At 53.0% G+C, this 25,547-nt stretch overlaps 1 protein-coding gene across 12 annotated transcripts; it reads right to left on the bottom strand.

The window, feature by feature from the left end:
• Positions 1-12,698: 12,698 nt before the first annotated feature.
• SLC25A45 (solute carrier family 25 member 45) lies at positions 12,699-20,785 on the bottom strand. Of its 12 annotated transcripts, none has more exons than XM_033205623.1 (7): positions 20,450-20,773; positions 19,880-19,941; positions 17,615-17,658; positions 17,350-17,421; positions 16,859-17,044; positions 14,306-14,564; positions 12,699-14,164 (listed from the first exon to the last, which is right to left on the bottom strand). In XM_033205623.1, the coding sequence occupies exons 2-7, from the start codon at positions 19,914-19,916 to the stop codon at positions 13,896-13,898; spliced, it is 867 nt and encodes a 288-aa protein (XP_033061514.1). In that variant the 5' UTR covers positions 19,917-19,941; positions 20,450-20,773; the 3' UTR covers positions 12,699-13,895. The 12 variants fall into 12 exon arrangements, with proteins under 12 accessions (XP_033061514.1, XP_033061513.1, XP_033061515.1 ...); XM_033205622.1 differs by having other exon boundaries at positions 19,880-19,934; positions 20,450-20,772; XM_033205624.1 differs by having other exon boundaries at positions 17,615-17,717; positions 19,880-19,934; positions 20,450-20,754.
• Between the last annotated feature and the right edge of the window lie 4,762 nt (positions 20,786-25,547).

Here is a 25,547-nt window from a genome sequence, read left to right as displayed (position 1 = left end):
GGCTTATCTACATTGTCACTGTGGGGAAATGAAAGAGAGATCAGATTGTTACTGTGTCTATATAGAAAGAAGTAGACATAAGAGACTCCATTTTGTTCTGTATTTGAGATGCTGTTAATCTGTGACCCTACCCCCAACCCTGTCCTTGCAAGAGACGTGCTGTGGTGACTCAAGGTTTAACGGATTTTGGGCTGTGCAGGATGTGCTTTGTTAAGCACCTGAAGGCAGCTTGCTTGTGAAGAGTCATCACCATTCTCTTAATCTCAAGTACCCAGGGACATGCACACTGCCAAAGGTCACAGGGACCTCTGCCTAGGAAAGCTAGGTATTGTCCAAGGTTTCTCCCCATGTGACAGTCTGAAATATGGCCTCGTGGGAAGGGAAAGACCTGATCGTCCCCCAGCCCGACATCCGTGAAGGGTCTGTGCTGAGGAGGACTAGTATAAGAGGAAAGAAGGCCTCTTGGCAGTTGAGATAGAGAAAAGCATCTGTCTCCTGCCCGTCCCTGGGCAATGGCACATCTCGGTGTAAAACCCGATTGTATGTTCTGTTTACTGAGAAAGGAGAAAACCGCCTTAGGGCTGAAGGTGGGACATGCTAGAGGCAATGCTGCTCTTTATGCACTAAAAAGGTTTATAGAGATGTTTGCATATGCATATCAAGGCACAGCACTTTTCCTTGAACTTATTCATGTCACAGAGATATTTATTCATATGTCTTTCTGCTGACCTTCTCCCTACTATGATCCTACTATCCTGCCACTTCCCGTTTTCCGAGATGGTAAAGATAATGATCAATAAAGACTGAGGGAACTCAGAGACCGGTGCCGGAGCGGGTCCTCTGTATCCTGAGTGCCGGTTCCCTGGGCCCACTTCTTCTTTCTCTATAATTTGTTTGTCTGTGTCTCATTTCTTCTCTCAAGGCTCTCGTTCCACCTAACGCCCACAGGTGTGGAGGGGCAGGCCACCCCTTCAGTCACAATGGCAGGATTTCTTTGGTTTTTATGTGTGAAGGATGTTTCACTGTATATAGGATTTCTTCATGCATTTGCTCACTGAGGGACTCTTAAGTCGTTTCCATATCTTGGCTATTGTGAATAATGCTGCAATGAGCATATGGGAGAGCAGATATTTTTCAAAAGCCTGATTTAAGTTCCTTTAATTTTATTTATTTTTATTTTATTATTATTACTATTTTTGAGATGGAGTTTCGCTCTTGTTGCCCAGGCTGGAGTGCAATGGCGCGATCTCTGCTCACCACAGCCTCCACCTCCCGATTTCAAGCGATTCACCTGCCTCAGCCTCCCGAGTAGCTGGGACTAGAGGCATGCGCCACTATGCCTGGTTAATTTTGTATTTTTAGTAGAGACGGAGTTTCTCCATGTCGGTCAGGCTGGTCTTGAACTCCCGACCTCAGGTGATCCGCCCACCTCGGCCTCCCAAAGTGCTGGGATTACAGGTGGGAGCCACCGCGCCCGGCCACATTTTTAATTTTTTTTTTTTTTGAGACGGAGTCTTGCTCTGCCACCCAGGCTGGAGTGCAGTGGCCGGATCTCAGCTCACTGCAAGCTCCGCCTCCCGGGTTTACGCCATTCTCCTGCCTCAGCCTCCCGAGTAGCTGGGACTACAGGCGCCCGCCTCGTCGCCCGGCTAGTTTTTTGTATTTTTAAGTAGAGACAGGGTTTCACCGTATTGGCCAGGATGGTCTCGATCTCCTGACCTCGTGATCCGCCCGTCTCGGCCTCCCAAAGTGCTGGGATTACAGGCTTGAGCCACCGCGCCCGGCCTAATTTTTTTAAATAGAGATAAGGTCTCACTATATTGCCCAGGCTGGTTTCAAACTCCTGAGCTCAAACCATCTTCCTGCCTCAGCCTCCCAAAGTGCTAGGATTTTGAGTCACCGTGCCCAGCCCATTTTATTTTATTTTTGAGACAGGATCTTGCTCTGTCACTCAGGCTGGAGGGTAGTGGCGCGATCACAGCTCACTGCAGCCTCAACCTCCTGGGATCAAGGAATCCTGCCTCAGCTCCTGAGTAGCTGGAAACACATGCACAGGCTACCACTTTTTTCTCTAGAGACAAGTTCTCGCCATGTTGCCCAGGCTAGTCTCGAACTCTTGGCCTCAAGCAATCCTCCTGCCTCAGCCTCCCAAAGTACTGGGATTACAGGCATAAGTCACCACACCTGACCCAGTCCCTTTAAATACATACCCAGAAATGGGATGGCTGGATCATATGGTAGTTCTATGTTGCATTTTTTAAGGAACTTCCATGCTGTTTTCCATAACAACTGAACCAAGTATGTCCTCACCAACAGCGTGCAAGGGTGAGGACTTTCACCAACACTTATCTTTTTTTTTTTTTTTTTTTTTGAGATGGAGTCTCGCTCTGTTGCCCAGGCTGGAGAGAAGTGGTGCGATCTCGGCTCACTGCAAGCTCCGCCTCCCGGATTCACACCATTCTCCTACCTCAGTCTCCTGAGTAGCTGGGACTACAGACGCCTGCCACCATGACCAGCTAATCTTTTTTTTTCTGTATTGTTAATAGAGACGGGGTTTCACCATGTTAACCAGGATGGTCTCAATCTCCTGACCTTGTGATCCACCTGCCTCAGCCTCCCAAAGTGCTGAGATTGCAGACGTGAGCCACCGCACCCAGCCTATCTTTTCTAGGCCGATGGCAGGTGATATTGTGGCTCTGATTTCCATTTCTCTGATGATTGGTGATGTTGCTCACCTTTTTGTAAATTTGTTGGCCATTTGTATGTCTTCTTTGAAAACATGTCTGTGAAGGTCCTTTGCCCTTTTTTTTTTTTTTTTGAGACAGAGTTTTGCTCTTGTTGCCCAAGCTGGAGTGCAATGGTACGATCTCAGCTCACTGCAACCTCCACCTCTCGGGTTTAAGACATTCTCCTGCCTCAGCCTCCCGAGTAGCTGGGATTACAGGTGTGCACCACCACGCCCAGCTAATTTTTTGTATTTTTAGTAGAAATGGGGTTTCACCATGTTAGCCAGGCTGGTCTTGAACTCCTGACCTCAGGTGATCTGCCTACCTCGGCCTCCCAAAGTGCTGGGATTATGGGAATGAGCCACTACACCCATAATCGCCCATTTTTTATTTTATTTTATTTTATTTTAATTTTTTTTTGAGACGGAGTCTCGCTCTGTCACCCAGGCTGGAGTGCAGTGGCACAACCTCAGCTCACTGCAAGCTCCGCCTCCTGGGTTCATGCCATTCTCCTGCCTCAGCCTCCCCAGCAGCTGGGACTATAGGTGCACACTGTCACACCCAGCTAATTTTTTGTATTTTCAGTAGAGACGGGGTTTCACCATGTTAGCCAGGATGGTCTCGATCTCCTGACCTCGTGATCCACCCGTCTTGGCCTCCCAAAGTGCTGGGATTATAGGCGTGAGCCACCGCAACTGGCCTATTTATTTATTTTATTTTTTTAATTGAGTGATTTGTTTTTTGCTATTGAGTTGTGTAAGGGAATTTTTTATTAGTTGGACTTAATCTCAGAAAAACCTGAAGATCCTGATTTAGGATGCGCTCTGTTTGAAAAATGTGTAGTTGCCGGGTGCAGTGGCTCACGCCTGTAATCCCAGCACTTTGGGAGGCTGAGGCAGGTGGATTACCTGAGGTCAGGAGTTCGAGACCAACTTGAGCCACATGGTGAAACTCTGCCTCTGCTAAAAAATATAAAAATTAGCCGGGCGTGGTGACAGGCACCTGTAATCCCAGCCACTTGGGAGGCTGAGGCAGGAGAATCGCTTGAACTCGGGAGGCGGAGGTTGCAGTGAGCCAAGATCGTGCCACTGCACTCCAGCCTGGGTGACAGAGCAAGACTCCTCTGAAAAAAAAGAAAAAAATGTGTAGTTACTCCCACTAGACACAAGGGGACACTACTAGCATGATACATTCGTTTCCTAGAGGCAGGCATCCCAGACCTGAAGGGAGTACAGGGAGCAGGCACAGGTTCTGAATTCATGGGTCCAGGTATTCCTAAATTTTTTCCACCACAAAGGAAAGGGGCAGAGTTTGTTGATCAATTCCCTTTACTGGTGGGTGGAGGTTTTCTGGTCTACCTTTCACTGCATGGGTAGCCCCTTCCAGGATCCACAGGAATCTACTATGAGCCTTGGTTTCGGCTGCCCCACCCTATGTGGACTCAAGGTCTAATCTGTTCCCCGCGGTTCCTTAACCTCCAAGGTCTTGGAGTCATCAACATTTGGCCAGGCTCCAGTTCCAGCACCCTGATTTCCACCCTTTCTTGTTTTGAAGGGATCCTTGGGAAGTTCCCTTACTTTTTGCAAAGTTAGCAATGGTTTTGTTTTGTTTTGTTTTGTTTTTGTTTTTGTTTTGAGACAGAGTCTTCCTCTGTCACCAGGCTGGAGTGCAGTGGCATGATCTTGGCTCACTGTAACCTCTGCCTCCTGGGTTCAAGCCATTCTCCTGGTTTAGCCTCCCGAATGGCTGGGATTACAGGCGCCTGCCACCACACCCAGCTAATTTTTGTATTTTTAGTAGAGACGGAGTTTCACCATGTTGACCAGTATGGTCTCGATCTCCTGACCTCGTGATCCACCCACCTCGGCCTCCCAAAGTGCTGGGATTACAGGCATGAGCCACCACGCCCAGCAGTAATGGTTTTAAAACTATGTTTGTTTGTTTGTTTGTTTGTTATTGAGATAGGGTCTCATTCTGTCACCCAGGCTGGAGTGCAGCCGCGAGACCATGGCTCACTGCAGTCTCAAACTCCTGGCCTTAAGCAATCCTCCTGCCTCTGCAGAGGGATAATTAAGGAATCAGAAAGACCAAGAGGTTGAGGAGGAATTATTTAATTACTTAGGTGCACAGACCCAAGCGGATTAACATCCAAAGAACTTTCCAAAGAGCCCCGAAAAAAGAGTCTGGCTACCTTTTAAGCATTTCCTGGGGCAGGGGGAGATTTGTGCAGGGGGAAGCATATTACAGAAGAGAGAAACAAAGACAGTTATTTAATTAAGACATGCATTACAGGCCGGGCGCGGTGGCTCAAGCCTGTAATCCCAGCACTTTGGGAGGCCGAGACGGGCGGATCACGAGGTCAGGAGATCGAGACCATCCTGGCTAACACTGTGAAACCCTGTCTCTACTAAAAAATACAAAAAACTAGACGGGCGACGTGGCGGGCGCCTATAGTCCCAGCTACTCGGGAGGCTGAGGCAGGAGAATGGCGTAAACCCGGAAGGCGGAGCTTGCAGTTAGCTGAGATCGGGCCACTGCACTCCAGCCCGGGCGACAGAGCGAGACTCCATCTCAAAAAAAAAAAAAAAAAAAAAAAGACATGCATTACATTATTTTTTCCTTTTCAAGGAACAACATGTTTTATGACTTGAGATGATCTGTTTAGTGACCTTGCAGCTGCACAGCTAGAGAAACAGAGTTCACAATGCCTGGGAAAGGGAGAGATAAGGCTCACTAGCCACAGAAAAACAGGCAGTCAATTTTTAAAGGACTTTAACTCTTTCTCTTCCTCAGGGGGAATTGGTTTTTCTTACATACAACTGAGTTTTTGCTTACACTTTTTTTTTTTTTTCTTTTGAGAGGGAGTCTCACTCTGCTGCTCAGGCTGGAGTACAGTGGTGCGTTCTCAGCTCACTGAAAGCTCTGCCTCCCGGGTTCACGCCATTCTCCTGCCTCAGCCTCCCCAGTAACTGGGACTACAGGCGCCCGCCACCACGCCTGGCTAATTTTTTGTATTTTTAGTAGAGATGGGGTTTCACCATGTTAGCCAAGATGGTCTCGATCTCCTGTCCTTGTGATCCGCCTGCCTCCGGCTCCCAAAGTGCTGGGATTACAGGTGTGAGCCACCGTGCCCGGCCTGCTTACACATTTTTAAATTTATTTTAAGTCTTGTTCCACCTCAGCTTCCCAAAGTTAAAAATTATGTTTATTATCACTGATAGGGAATCTAATTGCTTTCCAGTAGGAGAGCACTACACAAATTCTGGAGCACCAGCCTGCCACAGGGGAAGTGGGGAAGACCAGCTTGCTTCCTTTTATTTATTCATTCACTCATTTGTTCAATAACTTATTTTTGAGACAGTGTCTTGCTCTGTTGCCCAGGCTGGAGTGCAGTGACGTCATCATGGCTCACTGCAGCCTCAACCTCCCAGGCACAAGCGATCCTCCCATCTCAGCCTCCTGAGGAGCTGAGACCACAGGCGCATGCCACCAATACCCAGGTTAATTTTTTGGTGTTTTTTTGTTTTGTTTTGTTTTGCTTTGTTTTTGAGGTGGAGTCTCACTCCATCACCCAGGCTGGAGTGCAGTGATGCTATCTTGACTCACTGCAACCTCCAGTTCCCAGGTTCAAGCAATTTTCCTGCCTCAGCCTCCCAAGTGGCTAGGACTACAGGCATGCACCACCATACCTGGCTAATTTTTATATTTTCAGTAGAGACGGGGTTTCACTCTGTTGGCCAGGCTGCTCTCAAACTCCTAACCTCAGGTGATCTGCCCACCTCGGCCTCCCAAAGTGCTGGGATTACAGGCATGAGCCACTGTGCCTGGCCATTTTTTTGTATTTTTGCAGAGATGGGGGGTCTCACTATGTTGTCCAGGCTGGTTTCAAACCCCTAGGCTCAAGTGATCCTCCCATCCCGGCCTCCCAAAGTGCTGGGATCACAGGTATGAGCCCAGTTGTTGGCATCCAGCCAACAATAATATATTTTATATTATATTGTTGTTATATATATTAATATATTGTTAATATATTTTATATTTATATTGTTGTTATATAACAACAATATATTTCATATTTATACAAAATATAAATTTTGTATATTTACTGAGCACCTCTGTATGCCAGTTAGAATTTTGACAAAAGCTAACACAGGGGTCTTTGCTTCCCTGACCTCACAGTTGAGAGGAGAGACAGATATAACCCAAGGGTTACACGAATGAGAGTGTGTCATTATAGACTGATGAAAGGGGGACAGTGTGAGGACACGGGCCAGTGGTTCTCACGGCGTTGCTCTCAGCAGCAGTATCAGCAGCATCTGGGCAACACAGTGAGACCCTATCTCTAACATAGTGGAAGGCAAATCTTGGACCCGCCCCAAGCCTACTGAATCAGAAACTCCAGGGTGGGACCCAGCAATCTGTATTTTCACAAATTCCCCAGGGGATTCCAAACAACAGGCATAAGTCAAAGGAATGTGATCAAGGTTTCCCTAAGGAAGTGTGGTTGAACTGACAGCTGAAGGCTGGGTGGGAGGCACACAGGCAGGCAGAGGGCACGTGCAGCCGGGCACAGTGGCTCATGCCTGCAATCTCAGCACTGTGGGAGGCCGAGGCAAGAGGATAGCTCGAGCCCAGGAGTTCAAAAATAGCCTGGGCAACATAATGAGACCGCATTTTTACAAAAAAAAATTAAAAATTAGGCTGGGCGCAATGGCTCATGCCCGTAATCCCAGCACTCTGGGAGCCCGAGGCAGGTGGATCACCTGAGGTCAGGAGTTCGAGATCATCCTGGTCAACATGGTGAAACCCCGTCTCTACTGAAAACACAAAAAATTTGCCAGGTGTGGTGGCGAGCGCCTGTAATCCCAGCTACTGAGGAGGCTGAGGCAGGAGAATCTATTGAACCAGGGAGGTGGAGGTTGCATGAGCCGAGATCATGCCACTGCGCTCCAGCCTGGGCGACAGAGCAAAACTGTCTCAAAAATAAATAAATAAATAAAATTAGACTGGACGCAGTGGCTCACGTCTGTAATCCCAGCACTTTGGGAAGCCGAGGTAGGTGGATCACAAGGTCAGGAGTTTGAGACCAGCCTGGCTATATGGTGAAACCCCATCTCTACCAAAAATAATAAATAAATAAAATTAGACTGGACGCAGTGGCTCACGTCTGTAATCCCAGCACTTTGGGAAGCCGAGGTAGGTGGATCACAAGGTCAGGAGTTTGAGACCAGCCTGGCCTATATGGTGAAACCCCATCTCTACCAAAAATAAATAAATAAATAAATAATAATAATTAGACTGAATGCAGTGGCCCATGCCTGTAATCCCGGCACTTTGGGAGGCCAAGGCAGGTGGATCACCTGAGGACAGGGGTTTGAGACCAGCCTGACCAACACGAAGAAACCCTGTCTCTACTAAAAATACAAAATGAGCCAGGTATGGTGCACATACCTGTAATCCCAGCTACTCCGGAGGCTGAGACAGGAGAATCACTTAAACCCGGGAGGTGGAGGTTGCGGTGGGCCAAGATCGCACCATTGCATTCCAGACTGGGCAACAAGAGTGAAACTCCGTCTCCAAAAAAAATAACAATAATAAAATAAAATATAAATAAAAGTTAGGCCGGGCGCGGTGGCTCAAGCCTGTAATCCCAGCACTTTGGGAGGCCGAGACGGGTGGATCACGAGGTCAGGAGATCGAGACCATCCTGGCTAACACGGTGAAACCCCGTCTCTACTAAAAATACAAAAAAAAAAAAGACTAGCCAGGCCAAGTGGAGGGTGCCTGTAGTCCCAGCTACTCGGGAGGCTGAGGCAGGAGAATGGCGTAAACCCGGGAGGCGAAGCTTGCAGTGAGCTGAGATCCGGCCACTGCACTCCAGCCCGGGCGACAGAGCGAGACTCCGTCTCAAAAAAAAAAAAAAAAAAAGTATGACGCTGGACAACAGGAGTCCAGTGGGACTTTGTTTAAGATGTTTGCTCAAGTTATCAGCTCTTTGCAAGTGACCGACAGACACCACCTCCTTTGTAACCTCAAAGCATGTTCACAGACTATCTCCTAGTTCTTAGGGATTTCTTCTGTCTAAAAGAGTTCTCAAAAATAACAGCAACCTCATATACCACCTGTTAAATCCTTAAGCAATTTCACATGCATCTTATGAGACCCTGCTGATTAAAAACATCTAGTTTGTTTTTTTTTTTTGTTTTTTTTTTTTGAGACGAAGTCTCGCTCTGTAACCCAGCCTGGAGTGCAATGGTGCGGTCTCAGCTCACTGCAACCTCTGCCTCTCTGTTTTGGGCAATTCTCCTGCCTCAGCCTCCTGAGTAGATGGTACTACAGGCGCCCGCCACCACGCCGGGCTAATTTTTTATTTTTTATTTTTTTTTCTTTTTTTTGAGACGGAGTCTGGCTCTGTCGCCCAGGCTGGAGTGCAGTGGCCGGATCTCAGCTCACTGCAAGCTCCGCCTCCCAGGTTTACGCCATTCTCCTGCCTCAGCCTCCCGAGTAGCTGGGACTACAGGCACCCGCCACGTCGCCTAGCTAGTTTTTTGTATTTTTTAGTAGAGACGGGGTTTCACCGTGTTAGCCAGGATGGTCTCGATCTCCTGACCTCGTGATCCGCCCGTCTCGGCCTCCCAAAGTGCTGGGATTACAGGCTTGAGCCACTGCGCCCGGCCTAATTTTTTGTATTTTTAGTAGAGATGGTGTTTTCACTATGTTAGCCAGGATGGTCTCGATTTCCTGACCTCCTGATCTGCCCACTTCAGCCTCCCAAAGTGCTGGGATTACAGGCATGAGCCACCACGCCCGGCTAGATTTCGTGGGGTTTTTTTTTGAGATGGAGTCTCTCTCTGTCACCTAGGCTGGAGTGCAGTGGGGTGATCTTGGCTCAGTTCAACCTCCACCACCCGGGTTCAAGTGATTCTCCTGCCTCAGCCTCCTTAGTAGCTGGGATTACAGGCATGTGCCACCACACCTGGCTAATTTTTTGTATTTTCTTTTTTTTTTTTTTTTTTTTTTTGAGACGGAGTCTCGCTCTGCCGCCCAGGCTGGAGTGCAGTGGCCGGATCTCGGCTCACTGCAAGCTCCGCCTCCCGAGTTCACGCCATTCTCCTGCCTCAGCCTCCCGAGTAGCTGGGACTACAGGCGCCCGCCACGTCACCCGGCTAGTTTTTTGTATTTTTAGTAGAGACGGGGTTTCACCATGTTAGCCAGGATGGTCTCGATCTCCTGACCTCGTGATCCGCCCGTCTCGGCCTCCCAAAGTGCTGGGATTACAGGCTTGAGCCACCGCGCCCGGCCTAATTTTTGTATTTTCAGTAGAGATGGGGTTTCACCATATTGGCCAGGCTGGTCTCGAACTGCTGACCTCAGGTGATCTGCATGCCTTGGCCTCCCAAAGTGCTGGGATTATAGACGAGAGCCACCACCCAGCCAACATCTAGATTTTTAGAATCTCTCTGGTCCCTTCCTGCCCCATCTTTGTCTTTCTGCCCTCCCCTCCAGTAGTGGCATCTCCTCCTGGGGCCTCCGTGCAGGAGGGGTGAGTTATTCGCTCACTAATCACGCCATACTAAACCCTCAACTCACTCCAGGACTGTTCTCCCAGCCCAGCGAGTAGCCTTTGCTATGGGTTGGCGGAAAGAACCTAGGCCTGGAACTCCTTGGTCCCACCCAAGTCTGGCCACTCTCTCGGGCTGTAAAGGTGGAGTTTAGAGGAGGGGCACTCCAGGCTCTTTAGGAGATGCCTCTGGATAGAACCAGAGAGGGAGAATGGGAGCCCATTTAACTAAAGCCAAAAAATAGATGTTTTTCATTTTATTCCCTTGCTAACTGTTTTTTTTTTTTTTTTTTTTTTGAGTTTAGGAGCAGAGGTTTAATAGGCAAAGGACAGAGGAGAACAGCTCTCTCTCAGAAAGAGGAGTGCCCAAATGGGAATTCCCGCTAACTAGTAATTTGATGAGAAATAGCAAACGACAGAGGACCACTCTTACCTGCCCTCCTGCCTACTTCCTGCACTGTTTATAGGAGTCCACCTCCTCCTCCTCCTCCTCGTGCGTCCTGTTTGCTTCCTTCAAGTCTCCGACTGCCCAGTGGTGTTCTGACTCCTGCTGTACCGTCGCTGCAGTGTCCAGCCTGGAGTCCCTGGCACTGTGGTGCTGCTGGGTGGGCTCAGAGATTGTCCACTCGGAAGGGATCACAGAGGAAAGCTGGGCGCGGTGGCTCAGGTCTGTAATCCCAGCACTTTGGGAGACCAAGGTGGGTGGATCACATGAGGCCAGGAGTTCGAGGCCAGCCTGGCCAACATGGTGAAACCCCTGTCTCTGCTAAAAATACAAAAACTAGCTACAGATGGCTGGAGGCCAGCACAGGATCTGGTGAAGGAGAGCTCTGACGAGCACGTGATGGAGCATGGTCCCGGCGGGCCTAGCCCAGCGTAGTGTGGGGGCAGTTGAACTTAGGCGACTCATGGAAGACCCCCATGTGCGCAGGTGGAGCAGCATAGCTAAGTAACTGGACGCTGGGGCGGGAAGCTCAGAGGCATCCAAGCACATCGTATGACTTACCCGTGGTGTGGCCTAGGACAAGCTGCAAACTGTCTCTGAGCCGAGGCTGCCTCTCTGTCAGCTGTGATCATTACACTGTGATTGTTTCTACAGGAAGGCACCAGTACATGGCAGGAATTCAGGTCACCATGAGGTGCACTCACGTTGGTCTCAGACCAGATAGGGACATTAGTGGGTACAAATGGCCCTTGATGCTCAATTTTGTTGTCAGTTCAAAGAACGCTCTCAGCCAATTTTTAATTCCCACTGAGCAACTGAGATGGGTAAAGAAAATGGCAGTGGCTCGCACCGGTAACCCCAGCTCTTTGGGAGGCCAGGGTGGGAGGGCTGTCTGTGCTCAGGAGTTCAAGACAGCCTGGGCAACATAGTGAGACCTCCTCTCTACAAACAATAAAAATAAAAAATTAGCCAGGCACAGTGGCACACATCTGTAGCCCCAGCTACTTAGAAGACTAGGGTGGGAAGATCGCTTGAGCCCAGGAGTTCAAGGTCGCAGTGAGCTATGATGGCACCACTGCACTCCAGCCTGGGTAACAGAGTGAGACCTGTATCTAAAAAAAGAAAGAATAGGCCGGGCGCGGTGGCTCAAGCCTGTAATCCCAGCACTTTGGGAGGCCGAGACGGGCGGATCACGAGGTCAGGAGATTGAGACCATCCTGGCTAACACGGTGAAACCCCGTCTCTACTAAAAAATACAAAAACTAGCCGGGCAAGGTGGCGGGCACCTGTAGTCCCAGCTACTCGGGAGGCTGAGGCAGGAGAATGGCATAAACCTGGGAGGCGGAGCTTGCAGTGAGCTGAGATCTGGCCACTGCACTCCAGTCCGGGCGACAGAGCGAGACTCCGCCTCAAAAAAAAAAAAAAAAAAAAAAGAAAGAATAGTCCGGGCGCGGTGGCTCAAGCCTGTAATCCCAGCACTCTGGGAGGCCGAGACGGGCAGATCACAAGGTCAGGAGATCGAGACCATCCTGGCTCACCCGGTAAAACCCCGTCTCTACTAAAAAATACAAAAATCTAGCCGGGCGAGGTGGCGGGCGCCTGTAGTCCCAGCTACTCGGGAGGCTGAGGCAGGAGAATGGCGTAAACCCGGGAGGCGGAGCTTGCAGTGAGCTGAGATCCGGCCACTGCACTCCAGCCTGGGCGACAGAGCGAGACTCCGTCTCAAAAAAAAAAATAAAAAAGAAAGAAAGAATAAAGAAAAAAAGAAAAAGAAAACAAGTGCCATCAGCTGGGAGTGGCCAAAGCAGACAGACCCCCAGCTCCCAGCATCCTCCACTGCAGGTGACCTTGCGATGGGTCTGAGCAGGCAGATGGGGGCTGGGAGGTTCAACAGAAGGCTGTGTGGCAAGGCCAAGAAAGCAGGTGTGGCGGCTGGCGTGGGAGAGACAGGTCAGGAGTACAGTCGCAACATTTAATGAGCATTTATTGCACACGTCTGTCCAAGCACGAAGCTCAGGCTGGAAACCATCCAAAGCGCAATCCCTGACCTCAGGGAGCTCATAGTCCAGTGGGGAAGCGGAGAAGCAAATTAGCGACTCTGAAGAAGCGCAGGCAAGTGCTGTGACCAAGGCAGGTGTGCGGGTGGGGTGTCTGGGAACCCCAAAGTCAGCCTCAGGTGGGGAGGCGAGTCAAGGAAGGACCAGGGGACCAGGTTCAGCCTGGGTGTGGGAGGAGAGTGGGGCCAGCCCAGGGAATGGTGGAGTCACCCTGCCGGGCACTGCTGGCCAAGCCCAGGCAATGAGAGCACAGCTTGTTCAGGGTCCAGGAAGCAACCCCAGGAGAACAAAGCCTCGTGGGGAGGGAGGAACCTGGAAGGTGGAAGGAGTTTGGGCTTTTCCTGAAGGTGATGAGAGCCATTGAAGGATTCTGGCCGGAGGAGACATAGGGTTATCCTGCGTCATAGGGGAGAGAGCTTTGAAAGGCAGGGAGGTGGAAGGCAGCGGGGACTCTCAGAAGCAGAGTCTCAGATCTCCTTAAGAGGTGAAGGCGGCTGGACATGGTGGCTCACACCTGTAATCCCAGCACTTTGGGAGGCCGAGGTGGGCGGATCTCAAGGTCAGGAGATTGAGACCATCCTGGCTAACATGGTGAAACGCTGTCTCTACTAAAAATACAAAAAATTAGCTGGGCGTGGTGGCGCCCGCCTATAGTCCCAGCTACTCGGGAGGCTGAGGCAGGAGAATTGCTTGAACCTGGTAGGTGGAAAGGCGGAGGCTGCAGTGAGCCGAGATCGCTCCACCACACTCTAGCCTGGGAGACAGATCAAGACTCCATCTCAAAATAAGAAAAAAAAAGAGGTGAAGGCACAGGACAGGGGCTGGGATGTTGCCAGCTCACTTGTGCCTCATGGTCCCTGTTTCACAGACATGGGAGGCAAAGGAGTCAAGGCCAGCTACACAGGGAGGCTGCCCAGGCCCCCTGGCTTCCGGCTCCTGCAGGCATCTGCCCAGCCTAGATCTGCTCGGGTGGGAGGTGCCTTGGTTAGGAAGGGCTGAGCCTCTTGCACTGATTTGTAAGCTGCAGATTTTCAACCTGGCCTCCAATCTCAAACTGGCTTCCGGGCCGTGGGCCTGATGGGGAGCTACTGGCATCGCCACAGGGCTCATCCCCACCAGCGGAGGAGATATTCGTAGCTGAGGAAGGTGACAGCATTGACGGGAAAGGCGCGGGCACTGTTGATGGTGACCCCCCGGAAGAAGACCCCCAGTCCTTCCTGCCGGACACTGCTCACCATGCAGTCCAGCACCCCTTGGTATACTCTGCGTCTCAGCCCATCCATCTGCATCCGGGACTTGATCACGTCTAAGGGCGTGGCTGCCACCCAGGAAGCAATGCCTGCAAAGCCCCCTGCCACCAGCACTGTGGCTGAACCTGGGGCAGAGGGAGCCCAGAGCAGGGGTCAGACCAAGAACACAGCATCCTCCCCAGACCCTAATCTCCTCTCCAGTCCCCGCTGGACCCTGCCTGCTACACACACCTCTGTCCCCCGTCCTCTCACGCCACTTTACTTACCGGGATTCTGGCCTTCTGGTGTGTACTGGCGACAGAGCCCTTCATAGGTGATGAAGTAGATTCCCATCGTGGGGGTGTCCCTCAGCATCAGAGCCCAGGCTCCTCGGAACAGCCCCCGGTACCCCTCCTCCCGGAAGATGGAGGCTGCACAGTGCACGGGCCCCCGGTACTGAGGTGGGGGGCTACCCGGCTGGGCCATTGGCTCTGTCTGGTTTTGTAGCCGGACTTTGATGAGGTCAAAAGGAGCCAGACAGTAGGCCTGTTGGGGACGAAACATGAAGGCCCCGGGTGGGGCTTTGAGCTGGGAACTGGCTCCTTACATTCACAAGAGGAAGGATGCAAGCAGAGGACCGCATCATCCAGTCCCTCAGGAACCCTGCCAGTGCCCAGCCTCTCACGTGCATGTGTGGCTGGGATGGCCAGGATGTCTGCATGCGATGGGGACAGGCCACCTCCCTTGGCATCAGGCCCAAGAGCGAGAGGCACTGCCCCCTCCTCATGCAACAGTGACCAACTTGCCTGGCCTGCACCAGGCACTCAGAACAAGCCTGGATTCTTTTTGCAGGAGCAGGTTGGTTTCTGGCCTCCCTAAAGCCGGCAGTGAGCATATTTGTACAGTAAGCAGGGGCAAGTGAAGGATTCAGCCTGTGACTGTGAAATAGCAAAGAGGCCACCCTCTCCCAGGGTGAAGGAGGTCCCCTTGCGAGTGTTGTTCTCCTGCACCCACTTCTCAGAGGCCCGGGGGGCACGGGGCCAGCCCTTCCTGCCTCTGGAGAGGCAAGACTCCCTCCCATTAGCATTCCACCAAAGCGGCTTCTGAGTGTGGGAAGGTGGGTAATGGGGCGACTTGGCAGGTGCTAGTGCTCTTAGCATCGGCGGAAGCAGACACTACACAGATTTGGGATGGAATTGGAGCTGGGGTCCTGGTGAGGGTCAGTGCTGGGGGGATGTAGAGAGTGATGGGGGCAGTTAAGGTTTGGGTCAGAGATGCCACTAGGTCAAGATGGCTTTTGGAGTCCAGGTGAGAGTCAGAGTCCATGTTGAGGCTAGCCTATCTAGGAGGGACTTATGTGTTTTTTGCTCGTTTGTTTTGTGACAGGTTCATGGGCTCAGTTCCTCAGCCCTGGAGATGGCTGATGGCGATGGGGGCTGGCGGTCACCTTCGGTGCTGGTCCTTAGGGTTTGGCAGGCCAAGTCTTTGCTTGTTTACTTTGGCCCTGGTAGGAAGGGTCGTAGGTTGGGGACCATCCCTTGGGAGATGGGGCCTTGTGCCACCCTCCAGAGCGTACTGGCAGGGCTGAGCTCAGGGCTTCGGGTGGTGTTCTGAGCCCTGAGCTCCTGGGGGTGAGGACAGGGCGAGGCTGATGCCAGGTGACAGACAGCCCCACGGGGGTGGTGGAATGTCAGATGCTATTTCAGAAGGTCAGCTTTGGCCAAGCCCAGGGCAACATCTGTGCCTGTCAGAGGCTGTCAATCCCTGCCTCTTCTTCCCACTCCACACGAAAACACATTTTTCCTCTAAGACTCTGTTAAACGGAAGCCACAGGTTTGACTGTAAACCCAGGCTCCATCAGCGGCCCTCACAGTCCCCACTTCTGCTTTCCAAAGAGCTGGAGGGGGCAGGGTGACTGAGAAGCTGGGCCTGTCCACTTAGCTGAGGGCCTCGGTTCTCTTCCTTGTGTTTGTGGGATGTGGCTCGCGGGGCTCAGGAAACCTATAGGTGACACCTCGCACAAGAAGGGGCAGAAGAAAAGCCAGGGCCTCCGGGGGTCTCATTAATCATTAATTCATTTGAAGGAGCAGCCTGACTTTGTCCTTTGTCCTTGCTCTCTGCCCCATGAAGTGTGACAGGGAACTGGGGGCAGCCGCCCAGGAGAGGGCGACCCTGGCTGGCGGCGGGGCTGTGAGTGGGTACCGGGTGCACCCTGTGCCTGCTTATGTTCACAGGCGCCTGTCAGCACCGGCTCCCACTGGCGGCAGCTGGTCCCTCTTCCCTTCATCTGCCCCTCTAAAGCCTAAAGCCCAAATGACGGCAGTGACTTAATGGTCAATGTCCTGCTGGGCCGGGGCCTCAGGTGAGGCTCCCAGGTCATGGCCACTCAAGCGCTGCAGGCAAAGGGTAGAGCCGGCGGGCCGGGGCAGTGTCAGGATCTCATCAGGACCTGGCCAGAGGGGCTGGGCTCACAGCTCTGCGGGGGGCTGGCAGTTCTCCAGGGTCAAAGGTCTCCTTGGGGAGTGGGCTCCCCACAGCTCTGAGTCTGGCAGACCCCTCTGGAGGAGGGCAAGCCCCGTCAGCTGGAGCGAGTGGCCCAGGCTGCTTCTCCCAGCACTCTCTTGATACTGCCCACCAGCTCTGTCTGCCTTTTGCCTCTTCCGTTCCCCACAGCGCTCCCCCAAAGGCCTGCAGCCTGGAAAGCCACAGCACAGGCCTCTTGTTCCCCTCCAGGAGGCCTGTGCCTCCATGGCTGTGGGTCACCAGAGCAGGACGGGAGAGGACGGATCGACATAACCATCCCTATGACACTTGTGTGTGCCCACCCGCTGCCCCCTCACCTGCAGGAACCCCCCGGTGCAGCCTGCTAGGAAGATGTGCGTGTAGCTGGGTGGCTGGGCCCGCCGTTCCTGGTGGGAGGTGGCCGTCAGCACCAGCAGGGTGTTGCTATAGACCCCAAACAGGACAGAGTTGACCACAGCTATGCTGGCAATGGGGAAGCTCATTCCCTTGAAGAAGCCCAGGAGCTGCAGAGAGACACAGCGGCACTGGAGTAGGCACCGTGGGGCCTCCCTTTTGTTCCCTCCAGCCCTGGGAAGGCAGCCTCTCGCTGGAAACTGCTCCCAAGTCCTGCCACAGGGAGGTGGGGACAGGTGGGGACAGGCTGAAGCTGAGCCATTGGGGTGCCAGGCTACCACCCAGGGCCCCCAAGGATCCCAGACATGGTCTTCTCTCCTCCAGGGGCAGAACCCTGCTGGAGCAGGAAGCTGGTACCAATGGCCCCAGATGCCTCCCCCAAAGTGGGAGGACCCCAAAGGAGTGGTTCACTCACGGACTCGTGGCGGTAAATCTTGACCATGCAATCAACGATGCCCCGGTAGGTGGTCTGGGTCTGCAGTCGCACCTGGGTGGGAGAACAGGGCAGGTGGTGTGGCGGAATGGGCAGGTGGGCCAACCTTTCCCTCTGCCCCCTCAAGCAGGATGCCAGCCAGCAGGAGAGGCAGGAAAGGCAAGATTAGCCAGGCCTGATCGCAGGGCACCCTGACGTTTGGGTTAGGTGAGATCTTCCATTCCTCTGCTGCCTCTCCTAAACTCACCTTTACAGTGTCAAAGGGGTGTCCCAGGACCAAGCCCAGAGCTCCTGTGGTGACAAGAAGGTGCTATGAGTGAGGGCCCTCGTGCCAGGCCCAGGAAGCAAGTCTGTGCCAAGAGGAAAGAGGGGTTCAGAAAGGAGGAAGGAGAGCAGTGCTGTCTTAGACACGTGCAGCCACCTTCCTGCCAAGCTCTAGAGACTCCAGCTGCCCCGACACCCCCTCCACACAGGCACTGGGCCAGGAAGGCACTGGGACAAGGGAGTAAGACCCCAGGCCCCACCTGAGGATGCACACCCAGGAGGGAAGAGCCAGCCAAAGATGTATGTGTCCTCTCTGGAGCCCATACCCAGGTATCCCACTGCCTATGAGACGTGGGACTCTGGGCGAATCACCCAGGTCCCTGCCTCTCCGAGAGCTTTACTCTTTTTTTTCTTCAACTCATAATGTTGTCGCCAGGATCCAGAGCAGGCCCTGCTGCCAGCTGGCCACGCAAAACTGCAGGGCCCTGATGGGGGTCATGCCCGGGCACCTGTGGAGGAGCTTCTCCCCTCCCCTCCACCTGCCCACTGCTAGCCCTGCCCTCCACAGCGGAGGCTGGTTCTGGAGCTTAGGGGAGGTCACACTCCCAGGAGGCAGGTTCAGAACGTCCCTCTCTTTCTCCTAAGAGGAATGCCACCCAGAACCTGGGCTGGGACCACAGCACAACAGGCCTCAGGGCCCCGGACTGTGGCTCACAGCCAGGTAGGGCAGAGGCCCGGAGGGGGCTCAGGACAGCAGGTGAGGCCAAAGGTGAGCTTCCTTTGTGAGCTCCACAGGGTGGGTCTGGAGAGCAGGGCTCAAGGTATAGGGTGCTCACCTGGCTCTCCCGCCCTCTGCAGGTGTCAGGCAGAGTGACCTTGGAAGGCAGAGGCAGCACCTCCCACCTGCACCTTCTCTTCTCCCCATCGGCCAATCCCTGGAGGACTGGGGACAGCTGGCTCTGGGGTGCTCCAGGGAACCCAGACTTTTTTTTTTTAAAGACAGGGACTTGCTTTGTTATCCAGGCTGAAGTACAGTGGTATGATCCTGGCTCATTGTAGCTTCAACCTCCTGGGCTCAAGAGCTCCTCCCACCTCAGCCTCTGGAGTAGTTGGGACCACAGGCCTGTGCCACCAAGCCTGGCTAATTTTTTTCTTATTTCTTTTTTTTTCTTTGAGACGGAGTCTCACTCTGTTGCCCAGGCTAGAGTGCAGTGGTGTGATCTCAGCTCACTGCAAACCTCTACCTCCCAGGTTTAAGCGATTCTCCTGCCTCAGCTTCCCGAGTAGGTGGGATTACAGGCGCCCACCATTGCACCTGGCTATAATTTTTGCATTTTTAGTAGAGTTGGGGGTTTCACCATGTCGGCCAGGCTGGTCTCGAGCTCCTGACCTCATGATCCACCCACCTCGGCCTCCCAGAGTGCTGGGATTACAGGCATGAGCCACAGGGCCCAGCCTCTCATTTCTTAGACAGACAGGGTCTTCCTGTGTTGCCCAGGCTGGTCTCAAACTCCTGACCCCAAGTGATCCTCCTGCCTCAGCCTCCCAAAGTGCTGGGATTACAGATGTGAGTCACCATGGCCTGCCTTTTTTTTTTTTTTTTTTGTAGCAGGGTCTCATTCTGTCACCCAGGCTGGAGTGCAGTGGTGCAGTCATAGCTCACTGCAGCCTTGAACTCCTGAGCTCAAGCAATCCTCCTGAGTAGCTGGGACTACAGGTGTGAGCCACCATGCTCAGCTAATTTGTTTTTTGAATTTTTTTTTTTTTTTTTTGAGACGGAGTCTCGCGCTGTCGCCCATGCTGAAGTGCAGTGGCCGGATCTCAGCTCACTGCAAGCTCCGCCTCCCGGGTTCACGCCATTCTCCTGCCTCAGCCTCCCGAGTAGCTGGGACTACAGGCGCCCGCCAACTCGCCCGGCTAGTTTTTTGTATTTTTTTAGTAGAGACGGGGTTTCACCGTGTTCGCCAGGATGGTCTCGATCTCCTGACCTCAGGATCCGCCCGCCTCGGCCTCCCAAAGTGCTGGGATTACAGGCTTGAGCCACCGCACCCGGCCTGTTTTTTGATTTTTTGTAGAGACAGGGGCCTCCCTATGTTGCCCAGACTGGTCTCAAACTCCTGGGCTCAAGTGATCCTCCTGCCAGGCCGGAACTCAGACTTTGGTTTCCACTCCTCCCATGTCACCCACCTTCCTCAGGGAGTGACCTACCATTGGGTGTGATGTGACAGAAGGAAGAAAAATGTCTCACCAGAGATCCAGCCAGCCACAAACTCTTCCACCGGCATTGTCTGGGCCTGCAGAAACTGGCGGCTCCAGCAAAGGAGACAGAGTTGAATTTCCCCCTCTCCCTCCCCTGGCCCACGCTGATAATCTCCCACTAATGTTTAACCCTGGCAGGAAGGTGAGATGTGGCCTGGTGCCCAGACCTCCAGCAACTGGCAGAGGGGAGCGAGCCAGTTCCGGTGACCCTAGCCACCTGGAGGAGTCGTGCAGAGTACAGTCTCACGGGCCAGGCGTCCCAGGACCACAGGGGCCCTGATTCCCCAGCCCGGCCAATGATCCTGGCTCTGGAGATGGTAACTGGGTCCCTGCCCCATGGTCGGGCCCCTCCAGGGTTGCCTTAGTCAGCAAGAGGCAAGCCCCTGCCTGCCCAGCCAGCCCAGCTCCACTCCCATTCATCGCCACCAAGGGGCACGGCCGCCCCCATGCCACAGAGAGAGGCCAGGTGCGGAGGGAGCATGGCCACCAGCGGGTAGGCCCAGCCCGCAGTTGCCGGCTGCGTGGCAGGGTGGAGGAGCCACTCCCAGGAGTGACTCACCAGGCCTGGCTGTTCTCTCCAGGGTTGTTTACGACTTCCCCGACTCCCCCGTGTCAGTCAGAAACACAGCCTGCCTTGGCCTCCTCCTTCCCAGGGGAAAGATGGGGGTTTTGATCATTTAAAGTGCGTGTTGATCTGCAATGGCCCTGTTCTGCTCAGTCCAAACCAAAACCCTTTCAAGGATCAGTGAGCCACAGGGTGCCGCCCATTCTCCTCTGACCTCACGTCCTGCCACCCACCCCCTTGCTTTCTCTGCTGCAGCCACCCGAGCCTCCAGATTCTTCTTCAGTCAGCCTTCTGCCTCCAGGCTCTTTCCTCTTCCTGGGCACTCTTGCCCTGGCACCCCTTCGGCTGGGGCTCAAATGTCACCACCTCGGTGAGGTCTGCCCCGCCTCCCCAGCCGGAGGCACCGCTGGCTCTTCCTCTCTTTCTCCATCACAGTTATCACCCCAACATGTGATGGGAAGAACTTGTCTGTCTGGGCAGGGATCTCTGGGTGTTCTGTTCATAGTGGGTGGCACGGGGTGGGTGCTCAATAAATCCTGAGTGACTGAATGAACGGAAATGTCAGCGAGCAGCATCAGCGGCAGGCTTGGGGCTCCAGTTCCCTCTTCTCACCACCAAACGGCCCTGGGGAACATCAAGGCCCAGTGACACCTGCATCATCCCCTCCAGCTCTCCCTGCAGCTCCTAGTCTCCTATGGGAGACGCCCAAGGCCCAGTCCTGCTCACATTTCTCCTCTCATTGTGGCCAAGGCAGAACCCAGCCACCCCTGCTGCTTTCTCGTGGTTGGACAGATTCTGGAAACAGGACCTCCCACCTCCTCCCTCTGGAACTGCCTGGGGCTCCTTGGGCCACCCGCAAATATCGTCCTGAAAGACCATCCCCAAAGACTGGCCTCTCGTGGTGGCTTGGGCTGCAGTCCTGGTTCTGCTTCTTATTCCTGAAAATGCCTTTGCAGAAAGTATAACTGATACAGGCCAGGTGCAGTGGCTCAGGGGCAGTGGCTCACGCCTGTAATCCCAGCACTTTGGGAGGCTGAGGCAGACGGATCACCTGAGGTCAGGAGTTCGAGACCAGCCTGACTAACATAGTGAAACCCCGTCTCACTAAAATTAGCCAGGTGTGGTGGCAGGCGCCTGTAGTCCCAGCTACTTGGGAGGCTGACGCAGAAGAATCGCTTGAACCCGAGAGGCGGCGGTTGCAGTGAGCCAAGATCACGCCACTGCACTCCAGCCTGGACAACACAGAGAGACTCTGTCTCGGGGTGGGGGAAACTATAACCGATGCATTTATTACAGTGAAAGAGACCTGACCTGACTGACTCCACCTTGCTTCTAACCTCCAAGCTGTCCTTTTTCACTCCTGGCCATAGGCCGAACTAACTGGGAGGAACTCAGTTAATAGTTTCACTTTGAAACAAAGATGATAACAGCCCTTTCCCAAAACAAAACCTGTTCCTGCCTGGGGACTAGACCGCCTTTGTAGGGCTAACAAATTAGCCACAAGATTAGAAATTACGGTTTAGGCCGGGCGCGGTGGCTCAAGCCTGTAATCCCAGCACTTTGGGAGGCCGAGACGGGCGGATCACGAGGTCAGGAGATCGAGACCATCCTGGCTAACACGGTGAAACCCCGTCTCTACTAAAAATACAAAAACTAGCTGGGCGAGGTGGCGGGCGCCTGTAGTCCCAGCTACTCGGGAGGCTGAGGCAGGAGAATGGCGTAAACCCGGGAGGCGGAGCTTGCAGTGAGCTGAGATCCGGCCACTGCACTCCAGTCCGGGAGACAGAGCGAGACTCCGCCTCAAAAAAAAAAAAAAAAAAAAAAAAAGAAATTACGGTTTAAGAGTCACTCAGCTGGAGACTGCAAGATTCTGACCCTCCCCAAATTGCTCCTGGGAATAACATCACTATTGTAAAAGCTCAGATCAGGGCCTGAGATAGTTTGCAGATCCTGCACTTGATGGATCAGCGGGCACCACTCAGATCCATAAACTGGCTCATCTGGTCTTGTGGCCCCCACCCAGGACCTGACTCAGCACAAGAGGACAGCTTCAACTCCCTATGATTTCATCTGAGACCTAACCAATCAATGCTTCCAACTCACCAGCCCCTACCCACCAAATTATCCTTAAAAACTCCATCCTGGAATTCTCAGGGAGACTGATTGGAGTAACAATAAAACTCCAGTCTCTCGTACAGCCAGCTCTGCATGAATTAAATTCTCCTTATTGCAATTCCCTTGTCTTGACAGATGGGTTCTGTCTAGGCAGAGGGTAAGGTGAACCCAGTGGGCGGTTACATGATCTCCCCGAGCGATGTTAAGCAGCCCCTTCTGTGGGCCTTGGGGTCTATTCCTGTTTGCCAAAGTAGGACAGCAGTCGGGCTAACTGATGTCGAAGCCTCTCGGCTCTAAAGGCTGGAAGCCACCGCCTCCCTCACTTCAGAATGGGTCTCATTCTCTTTTTCAATCTCACTGCCTCACCCCAGTTCAAGACCCTCATTCCCACTTCCCTAGGGCCTTCCTGAAGGAAGCCTACCCACGCATGGCATCATCTTGTGAATCTCTAGCTCACAACCTCCAAAATGTTCTTACTGTCTGACACACCTGCCCCATATCTGTCATCCTGGGGTTCAAGGCCTCCCCCGCGGTGCCACCCACCTGCTGTGCTCTGACACAGTAGGGTCTTTCCTGGGGTCCTAACCATGCTCGTGCAGTTCCCACTACCTGGAATGCCTTTCCTTCCCCACCAACAGCCTCCCGGACTCTCCCCCAGTGACCCTCCTTGGCTAGACCTGGGTTCTAGCCTCCCCACCACCACCACAGAGACTCCCCGGTGTCAGTCTTTGACATAAAACAGAGATACGATACTCACCTTTTAGTGAGTTCTAAGGATTAAAGCACTGTAAAAAGTGGCTGGCACGTAAATGGCAACTGCTAATACTTATTTCCACTCTCAGGAGGCATGAGAATGACACAGGAAACGGGGAAAGGGCCTGGCCCAGTGCCCCCCACACAGCAAGACTTTTCTTGCTTATAGCATTTCATAGTTCTTAAAGCAATGCTCTCATCTTCTGTGGTTTTTTTTTTTTTTTTTAATCTTAAAATAGTTTAGTTTATTAATGGAGGGCAGGATGAATACCTCCTCTAATGGGGCACAAAAGAGAGTTCGTTTGATGGCACTCATGATTCTTACGGTGTTAATTTTTGTAAGTATTGCCAAAATGACTGGCAGCCTGAGGTCAGGAGTTCGAGACCAACCTGACCAATGTGATGAAACCCTATCTCCGATAAAATACAAAAATTAGCCAGGCATAGTGGCGTGTGCCTGCAGTCCCAGCTACTTGGGTGAATGAGACAGGAGAATTGCTTGAACCTGGGAGGTGGAGGTTGCAACCGAGATCGCGCCAGTGCACTCCAGCCTGGGTGACAGTAAGACTCTGCCCTTTTGCCAGCATGCCAGGATTCTAGGTTCTCTTTCTCTGAGCAGCCCCAATGACTTTGCTCATGCATCAAAGACCTGAGGGCCAAGCTGCCTGCGGTCTCCCCGCGCCTGCCCAGGGTGTTCCCCCTCCAGTTCCTTGCTCTCATGGAGCCACTGACCCTCTTCTGTGGTTTTATTTATTTTTTTGGAGACAGAGTCTCGCTGTTGTCCAGGCTGGAGTACAGGGGCAGGATGGCACTATCAGAGCTCACTGTGATCTTGAACTCCTGGGCTTCAGCGATCCTCCCACCTCAGGCTCCTGAATGACTAGGACCGCAGATGTGTGCCACCACACCTGGCTGATTTTTGGGTTTTTTTACAGATGGGGTCTCACTATGTTCCCCAGGCTGGTCTTGAACTCCTGCCCTCAGGTGATCCTCCTGCCTTGGCCTCCCAAAGTGCTGTGGTTTTAAATGTGCTGTTCTCCTGGGCTTCTTCCTCTTTCCCCTCTTCCTCAACTCACCAATTAAACCACAACAGACACTTTCTGAGGGCAGGGCCATGTCTCCCCTCAGTCTCCATCCCCTGACCTAGCACAGGCCCTGCATCCAGTAAGCATTCAAAACAACACTGAACTCTTCTGCTCCCGCTTCACTCCAGCTGGGTCGAGAGGCCATGGAGATACAGTGTGTCCTGGTCTGAGGGTCCCAGAGCTGAGAACCAGGAAGGAGATGCCTGCCCTCACTGGACACCCTTCCCTGCAGCCCACGTCTGAGTTCCTCAAGTCCTTAGGTCACATCAGCAAGGCAGATGTGGTGTCGTGGGCTCAACTGTGGGGCAGTGTGGATCACAGGAGGGCAGGCAGAGCTGGTTCACATGCCGAAGAAGGCAGGACTTGGCCAGGAGCTAGAGCTGCTTTCCAATCCCAGGGAACCAGGGCAAAGTGAACCCACTGCCCTCTGTTCCTGATCACCAAGCCCACTGCTGTCACTTGAGACAACTTCTGGTTCCTCTGGCCCCAGAAGGTGCTCCATGGACTTATTTTTCTCCCCGAGTTCCACATCTCAGATGCACACATGTTGCATTACCAGGACATGTCAGTGACATGGCCCTGAGGGTAGGTGGTTTCACACCTGCCTCTTTGGGGCCCCAAGTCTCCTCCCAGCCTGGGAACACCTCAACATCTCCTAGACTGTTATGTAAGATAGCAAGGGCTCATGTGACTGCTCCCTGGAAAAACAGAGTGTCTATCCTGGTTTTCTGACATAGACATATATTAATAATCATTTGAGAGTAGGGATAGTCCTTGGGAGTCCTTGAGTTCAACCTCCCCATTTTACAGATGAGGAAAACGGAGGCCCAGAGGAGAAGGGACTTGTCCAGGATAAGACCGGGCCAGGACCCATTCTCCTGACCACTTCCGAGAGAGCTACGTTACAGGGCACTGCCAGCGCCGCGTGGATCCCTGGCACGTGCCACGAAGTGTCCATTTCACAGGCAGGGAACTAGCCCGAAGTCCCAGCGTGGGCATGCCAACGCCCCAGCCTGATTCTCGAATCTTCGCCAAACCCTCTTACAGGCCAACACTCTGGGCCTTTGTGAGGGGAAACTCGCCCTGGACAACTCGGGTGGTGGCGGGGCTGGTACTTGACGCCGCCACCCTACTAGCGT

The sequence above is a fragment of the Trachypithecus francoisi genome, unplaced genomic scaffold, assembly GCF_009764315.1.
Source record: "Trachypithecus francoisi isolate TF-2019V2 unplaced genomic scaffold, Tfra_2.0 Lachesis_group8, whole genome shotgun sequence".
NCBI classification, from domain to species: domain Eukaryota; kingdom Metazoa; phylum Chordata; class Mammalia; order Primates; family Cercopithecidae; genus Trachypithecus; species Trachypithecus francoisi.
Note: the sequence above shows the minus strand (reverse complement) of the source record. Positions and strands in the feature narration are given on the sequence as shown.